This window comes from Oncorhynchus gorbuscha, unplaced genomic scaffold (assembly GCF_021184085.1).
Source record: "Oncorhynchus gorbuscha isolate QuinsamMale2020 ecotype Even-year unplaced genomic scaffold, OgorEven_v1.0 Un_scaffold_2560, whole genome shotgun sequence".
In the NCBI taxonomy this organism is placed as follows: Eukaryota; Metazoa; Chordata; class Actinopteri; order Salmoniformes; family Salmonidae; genus Oncorhynchus; species Oncorhynchus gorbuscha.
In genome coordinates, this window is record NW_025747041.1 from 36,109 (window position 1) to 44,858 (window position 8,750).

The 8,750-nt window shown below is 49.0% G+C and overlaps 1 protein-coding gene across 1 annotated transcript; it reads right to left on the reverse strand.

Annotated features, from left to right (window-relative positions):
• Positions 1 to 280: 280 nt before the first annotated feature.
• Positions 281 to 7,551, reverse strand: LOC124026075 (putative glutathione-specific gamma-glutamylcyclotransferase 2). The gene is made up of 3 exons (XM_046339245.1): positions 7,208 to 7,551; positions 6,959 to 6,994; positions 281 to 878 (listed from the first exon to the last, which is right to left on the reverse strand). Exons 1-3 carry the CDS (start codon positions 7,340 to 7,342, stop codon positions 399 to 401), a joined length of 651 nt encoding a protein of 216 aa, XP_046195201.1. The 5' UTR covers positions 7,343 to 7,551; the 3' UTR covers positions 281 to 398.
• Positions 7,552 to 8,750: the final 1,199 nt, after the last annotated feature.

Consider the following 8,750-nt stretch of genomic DNA (forward strand, 5'->3'; position numbering starts at 1 on the left):
TAACCCTAACCCAGCTCAGAACAGTCCTAACCCAGCTCTGAACAGTCCTAACCCAGCTCTGAACAGTCCTAACCCAGCTCTGAACAGTCCTAACCCTAACCCAGCTCAGAACAGTCCTAACCCAGCTCTGAACAGTCCTAACCCAGCTCTGAACAGTCCTAACCCAGCTCTGAACAGTCCTAACCCAGCTCTGAACAGTCCTAACCCTAACCCAGCTCAGAACAGTCCTAACCCAGCTCTGAACAGTCCTAACCCAGCTCTGAACAGTCCTAACCCTAACCCAGCTCTGAACAGTCCTAACCCTAACCCAGCTCTGAACAGTCCTAACCCAGCTCTGAACAGTCCTAACCCTAACCCAGCTCAGAACAATCCCAACCCAGCTCTGAACAGTCCTAACCTTAACCCAGCTCTGAATGGTCCTGGAGACAATCACATGACTGACAATCTACAGCATCCCTGCGATGGTTTACTGACACACATGTAGTAAGTGAGTGTGCTAGTCTCTCTCTAACCAGGTCTTCGAGAGAGAAGAGGTGTGTGTCTGAGTCTTCAGGGAGGAGGGTCCTCAGCGCCTCAGCCAATGAAAACAGGTATTCAGTGTTCCGTCCACTCGGTCCGACAGCATCTACAATCTGATTGGCTATCAGCTCCAGGGGGGCGGGACCTAGGTAGTCAGGGCTGTCATTAGAACCGATGTAGAGCAGAGCCTGGCTGGGTTCAGGGGGAGTGTCAGTGTGTTGTGTGGGGGTCACGGAGGGTCTGGGGTGAAAGTTCACTGCGATGACGCGGTAACCGCCCTTCTCCTGGTAGTCAAGGTAACACTTCACTTCCTGCTCTCGGCCAGACGGCAGCTTATATGCCACGCCCCAGACACAACCCTGAGAGAGTGAGAGAGAGAGAAGCCCAGTTATAGCAGGCACGACCTTTACCAATAAAACTACCAGAGACCCGTCACTGCCAATAGCAGAAGGAGACACAGGAAGACATTCAGTGACTGTTGGTGGCGAAGAGCTCGGGTGACCAGAGCTCAGAAAGTCCCAGGTTTATGGAAATTAGCAGCGACACAACTGTGCAATAACTAAATCAGAGGAAGGAGGGTCTTGTTAGCTAGCTTTGACACTGTGCTGGATTGGCTAACAGCCAAAGAGACGCTGTGCTGGATATGCTGACAGCCAATGAGACGCTGTGCATGCTGTTTGGAAGCTACACTGCCAAAGGGAGAACTGGCCAGCAGAGACAAGGGCAGAAGACAAATCTGAGGACATTTTTTATTTTATTTTATTTCACCTTTATTTAACCAGGTAGGCTAGTTGAGAACAAGTTCTCATTTGCAACTGCGACCTGGCCAAGACAAAGCATAGCAGTGTGAACAGACAACACAGAGTTATACATGGAGTAAACAATTAACAAGTCAATAACACAGTAGAAAAAAAGGGGGAGTCCATATACAATGTGTGCAAAAGGCATGAGGAGGTAGGCGAATAATTACAATATTGCAGATTATATATTAGAGGTCTGTAGTCTGGAATCAAAAATTATTTTAATAGTCACATGCGCTGAATACAACAGACCTTACAGTGAAATCCTTCTTACAAGCCCCTAACCAACAATTCAGTTTAAAAAATATGAATAAGAGATAAAAGGGAACAAGTAATTAAAGAGCAGAAGTAAAATAACAATAGCGAGGCTATATACAGGGGGTACCGGTACAGAGTCAATGTGGAGGCTATATACAGGGGTACCGGTACAGAGTCAATGTGGAGGCTATATACAGGGGTACCGGTACAGAGTCAATGTGGAGGCTATATACAGGGGGTACCGGTACAGAGTCAATGTGGAGACTATATACAGGGGGTACCGGTACAGAGTCAATGTGGAGACTATATACAGGGGGTACCGGTACAGAGTCAATGTGGAGACTATATACAGGGGGTACCGGTACAGAGTCAATGTGGAGACTATATACAGGGGGTACCGGTACAGAGTCAATGTGGAGACTATATACAGGGGGTACCGGTACAGAGTCAATGTGGAGGCTATATACAGGGGGTACCGGTACAGAGTCAATGTGGAGGCTATATACAGGGGGTACCGGTACAGAGTCAATGTGGAGGCTATATACAGGGGGTACCGGTACAGAGTCAATGTGGAGGCTATATACAGGGGGTACCGGTACAGAGTCAATGTGGAGGCTATATACAGGGGGTACCGGTACAGAGTCAATGTGGAGACTATATACAGGGGGTACCGGTACAGAGTCAATGTGGAGACTATATACAGGGGGTACCGGTACAGAGTCAATGTGGAGACTATATACAGGGGGTACCGGTACAGAGTCAATGTGGAGACTATATACAGGGGGTACCAGTACAGAGTCAATGTGGAGACTATATACAGGGGGTACCGGTACAGAGTCAATGTGGAGACTATATACAGGGGGTACCGGTACAGAGTCAATGTGGAGGCTATATACAGGGGGTACCAGTACAGAGTCAATGTGGAGGTTATATACAGGGGGTACCGGTACAGAGTCAATGTGGAGGCTATATACAGGGGTTACCGGTACAGAGTCAATGTGGAGGCTATATACAGGTGGTACCGGTACAGAGTCAATCTGGAGGCTATATACAGGGGGTACCGGAACAGAGTCAATGTGCGGGGGCACCGGTTAGTCGAGGTAAAATGTACAGTTCTCCAGATGAAATCTCGCGTCTTGTGACGGCCGGCCGCCCAACAACCTGCCCGCTTGACCCTATCCCCTCCCCTCTTCTCCAGACCATTTCCGGAGACCTTCTCCCTTACCTCACCTCGCTCATCAACTCATCACTGACCGCTGGCTACGTCCCTTCCGTCTTCAAGAGAGCGAGAGTTGCACCCCTTCTGAAAAAACCTACACTCGATCCCTCCGATGTCAACAATTACAGACCAGTATCCCTTCTTTCTTTTCTCTCCAAAACTCTTGAACGCGCCGTCCTTGGCCAGCTCTCCCGCTATCTCTCTCTGAATGACCTTCTTGATCCAAATCAGTCAGGTTTCAAGACTAGTCATTCAACTGAGACTGCTCTCCTCTGTATCACGGAGGCGCTCCGCACTGCTAAAGCTAACTCTCTCTCCTCTGCTCTCATCCTTCTAGATCTATCGGCTGCCTTCGATACTGTGAACCATCAGATCCTCCTCTCCACCCTCTCCGAGTTGGGCATCTCCGGCGCGGCCCACGCTTGGATTGCGTCCTACCTGACAGGTCGCTCCTACCAGGTGGCGTGGCGAGAATCTGTCTCCTCACCACGCGCTCTCACCACTGGTGTCCCCCAGGGCTCTGTTCTAGGCCCTCTCCTATTCTCGCTATACACCAAGTCACTTGGCTCTGTCATAACCTCACATGGTCTCTCCTATCATTGCTATGCAGACGACACACAACTAATCTTCTCCTTTCCCCCTTCTGATGACCAGGTGGCGAATCGCATCTCTGCATGTCTAGCAGACATATCAGTGTGGATGACGGATCACCACCTCAAGCTGAACCTCGGCAAGACGGAGCTGCTCTTCCTCCCGGGGAAGGACTGCCCGTTCCATGATCTCGCCATCACGGTTGACAACTCCATTGTGTCCTCCTCCCAGAGCGCTAAGAACCTTGGTCTGATCCTGGACAACACCCTGTCGTTCTCAACCAACATCAAGGCGGTGGCCCGTTCCTGTAGGTTCATGCTCTACAACATCCGCAGAGTACGACCCTGCCTCACACAGGAAGCGGCGCAGGTCCTAATCCAGGCACTTGTCATCTCCCGTCTGGATTACTGCAACTCGCTGTTGGCTGGGCTCCCTGCCTGTGCCATTAAACCCCTTCAACTCATCCAGAACGCCGCAGCCCGTCTGGTGTTCAACCTTCCCAAGTTCTCTCACGTCACCCTGCTCCTCCGTTCTCTCCACTGGCTTCCAGTTGAAGCTCGCATCCGCTACAAGACCATGGTGCTTGCCTACGGAGCTGTGAGGGGAACGGCACCTCAGTACCTCCAGGCTCTGATCAGGCCCTACACCCAAACAAGGGCACTGCGTTCATCCACCTCTGGCCTGCTCGCCTCCCTACCACTGAGGAAGTGCAGCTCCCGCTCAGCCCAGTCAAAACTGTTCGCTGCTCTGGCCCCCCAATGGTGGAACAAACTCCCTCACGACGCCAGGACAGCGGAGTCAATCACCACCTTCCGGAGACACCTGAAACCCCACCTCTTTAAGGAATACCTAGGATAGGATAAGTATTCCCTCTCCCCCCCCTTTAAGATTTAGATGCACTATTGTAAAGTGACTGTTCCACTGGATGTCATAAGGTGAATGCACCAATTTGTAAGTCGCTCTGGATAAGAGCGTCTGCTAAATGACTTAAATGTAAGTCAAAAGTTTACATACACCTTAGCCAAATACATTTAAACTCAGTTTTTCACAATTCCTGACATTTAATCCAAGTAAAAATTCCCTGTCTTAGTTCAGTTAGGATCCCCACTTTATTTTAAGAATATGAAATGTCAGAATAATAGTAGAGAGAATGATTTATTTCAGCTTGTATTTCTTTCATCACATTCCCAGTGGGTCAGAAGTTTACATACACTCTATTAGTATTTGGTAGCATTGCCTTTAAATTGTTTAACTTGGGTAAAACGTTTCGGGTAGCCTTCCACAAGCTTCCCACAATAAGTTGGTTGAATTTTGGCCCATTCCTCCTGACAGAGCTGGTGTAACTGAGTCAGATAGCAGAGCGCCAAGGCATAGACTGTTCTCTCTGCTACCGCACGGCAAGCGGTCCCAGAGTGCCAAGTCAAGTCATAGATTGGTCTCTCTGCTACCTCACGGCAATCGGTCCCAGAGCGCCAAGTCATAGACTGTTCTCTCTGCTACCGCACGGCAAGCGGTCCCAGAGTGCCAAGTCATAGACTGTTCTCTCTGCTACCGCACGGCAAGCGATCCCAGAGTGCCAAGTCATAGACTGTTCTCTCTGCTACCGCACGGCAAGCGGTCCCAGAGTGCCAAGTCATAGACTGTTCTCTCTGCTACCGCACGGCAAGCGGTACCGATGCACCAAGTCATAGACTGTTCTCTCTGCTACCGCACGGCAAGCTGTACCGATGCACCAAGTCATAGACTGTTCTCTCTGCTACCGCACGGCAAGCGGTACCGATGCACCAAGTCATAGACTGTTCTCTCTGCTACCGCACGGCAAGTGGTCCCAGAGCGCCAAGTCATAGACTGTTCTCTCTGCTACCGCACGGCAAGCTGTACCGATGCACCAAGTCATAGACTGTTCTCTCTGCTACCGCACGGCAAGTGGTCCCAGAGCGCCAAGTCATAGACTGTTCTCTCTGCTACCGCACGGCAAGCGGTCCCAGAGCGCCAAGTCATAGACTGTTCTCTCTGCTACCGCACGGCAAGCGGTCCCAGAGCGCCAAGTCATAGACTGTTCTCTCTGCTACCGCACGGCAAGCGGTCCCAGAGCGCCAAGTCAAGTCATAGACTGTTCTCTCTGCTACCGCACGGCAAGCTGTCCCAGAGCGCCAAGTCATAGACTGTTCTCTCTGCTACCGCACAGCAAGCGGTCCCAGAGCGCCAAGTCATAGACTGTTCTCTCTGCTACCGCACGGCAAGCGGTACCGATGCACCAAGTCATAGACTGTTCTCTCTGCTACCGCACGGCAAGCTGTACCGATGCACCAAGTCATAGACTGTTCTCTCTGCTACCGCACGGCAAGCGGTACCGATGCACCAAGTCATAGACTGTTCTCTCTGCTACCGCACGGCAAGTGGTCCCAGAGCGCCAAGTCATAGACTGTTCTCTCTGCTACCGCACGGCAAGCTGTACCGATGCACCAAGTCATAGACTGTTCTCTCTGCTACCGCACGGCAAGTGGTCCCAGAGCGCCAAGTCATAGACTGTTCTCTCTGCTACCGCACGGCAAGCGGTCCCAGAGCGCCAAGTCATAGACTGTTCTCTCTGCTACCGCACGGCAAGCGGTCCCAGAGCGCCAAGTCATAGACTGTTCTCTCTGCTACCGCACGGCAAGCGGTCCCAGAGCGCCAAGTCAAGTCATAGACTGTTCTCTCTGCTACCGCACGGCAAGCTGTCCCAGAGCGCCAAGTCATAGACTGTTCTCTCTGCTACCGCACAGCAAGCGGTCCCAGAGCGCCAAGTCATAGACTGTTCTCTCTGCTACCGCACGGCAAGCGGTCCCAGAGCGCCAAGTCATAGACTGTTCTCTCTGCTACCGCACGGCAAGCGGTCCCAGAGCGCCAAGTCAAGTCATAGACTGTTCTCTCTGCTACCGCACGGCAAGCTGTCCCAGAGCGCCAAGTCATAGACTGTTCTCTCTGCTACCGCACGGCAAGCGGTCCCAGAGCGCCAAGTCTCGGACCAAATGGCTCCTTAACAGCTTTTACCCCCAAGCCATAATACTGCTACACAATTAATCAAATGGCCACCCGGACTATTTACATTGGCCCCCCCCTTCCCTTTGTTATTACACTGCTGCTACTCACTGTTTATTATCTATGCATAGTCACTTTACCTACTACCTACCTCTATTACACCTGTTGTATTCAGCATTTCACCGTAAGGTCTACTACACCTGTTGTATTCAGCATTTCACTGTGAGGTCTACTACACCTGTTGTATTCAGCATTTCACGGTAAGGTCTACTACACCTGTTGTATTCAGCATTTCACTGTGAGGTCTACTACACCTGTTGTATTCAGCATTTCACTGTAAGGTCTACTACACCTGTTGTATTCAGCATTTCACTGTAAGGTCTACTACCCCTGTTGTATTCAGCATTTCACTGTAAGGTCTACTACACCTGTTGTATTCGGCACATGGGGTGGCAGGTAGCCTAATGGTTAGAGTGTTGGACTAGTTGCCATGTCACACCGGTTACATTACCACACACACACAGGTTTAAGTAACTATGTGGCAGCTCACCTCTGGGTCCTCCACCAGAGTCACGACTCGGCCAGGCTGAAAAGAGAAGACAGGGAGGAGCTGATTGAGTTTTAATAAATACAACCTTTAGAGGTCAACAGCATTGAGCCTCCAGTCACCGTATTACAGTTCAGATGCTGTAGAGCAGTTATGTAGCTAGCTGGATATCACCAATAGTCAACATAGACTGTTACTTAATAATAAACTTACACTCCCTTCACTAGTCATCCATACAGATAGATACGTCACCTTGCCTGGCACTCCCCTGTGGTCGGTGCTGCCTTGCCAGAAGCGCCGGCTGAAGCCTATAATGTAGCCGATCCGCTTCTCCTCATAGGGAAAATCCACCTTCCAGATCAGAGAGCCATAACCGAACACCCACATAGCTACTGTACCTGCTCCTCCACCTGGCTGGATAACAACTGTCACACCTCACGTAGCGTGTACTGTCAAACATTTAGTTTTTAGCACTATACACCACCATATTTTCTGTTAGTGGAAGCTAATACTGTACTGCATTCACAACGGAGCTCAAAGTCGCGACCAGCTACTTCTATCTCAAGCAACCAGCAACTCGTCACGTGATAGTCAGACAGAACTTGCAAGCACAGACTTTACTTGCCAGGCATTAGTAATCAATCATCATCAAATTCAATCTGCACGCAAAATCAAGTCAAAATTTAATCGTCACGTGCACTGGATACAGTAGGGGTGTAATCATTATGTCGATTCTGTTGCAAAACGTTTCTGTATCTGTGACATGGGCAGCATCAATGAGAAAGGTTACATGCATATAATAATGCGATTATTGTGGATAGTCGGATTAATATAATAGTTGATTAAAACGTTTACATGCTTTGCAAGAACAACTTGCCTAATAATCATGTTTACATGGACACATCTGAAATCAGGCTACATAATGGTACTCTGATAAATACAGAACATCGCCAATCAAAATAAATGTTCTACCATAGCGACAACGTTATTTTTGGGAAGTATATTTGATTTTCAGTTCGGACATATAACGTGTGTATATGATAACTATTTCTAAAACATACTTTCAGTTGTTCCGAACTCACTCGCGCTAGAGGGAAGCTTGATCTAATGAAGAACATGGACTACTTTAAAATGGAGATAGCCTCAATGAGTTTGTTTATATGACCAGGAATAATTTTATATTAAATTGATTATGGCAGAAGGCAGATTATACAATAGTCATGTTAGCACCTTACTCTGCTTGTCTTAATTGCCATAAGGACAAAATCGAAGCATACACTGGTTAAAACACTTGGTTTTCTGAGCAATCTTTCAAATGATTAGGACATGTAAACACCTTAAATACACTGATGGGACGCCAATTAAGGTGTTTACATGTCCTAATAATCTGTCATAAATTTACATACACCTTAGCTGTCATGTTTTGTCATATATTGTCTTGTCATTATGCTTTCCCTTCTGTTCGTTTCCCCCTGCTGGTCTTATTAGGTTCGTTCCCTCTTTCTATCCCTCTCTCTCCCCCTCCCTCTCTCACTCTCTCGCTCTCTCTTCTCTCTATCGTTCCGTTCCTGCTCCCAGCTGTTCCTATTCCCCTAATCAATCATTTAGTCTTCCCACACCTGTTCCCGATCCTTTTCCCTGATTAGAGTCCCTATTTCACTCCTTGTTTCCCGTACCTGCCCTGTCGGATCCTCATGTATGTATTGGTCACCGTGCTGTGTTTGTGTATCGTCGTGTCGTGTTTCCCTCAGATGCTGCGTGGTGAGCAGGTGTCTGAGTCTGCTAGGTTCAAGTG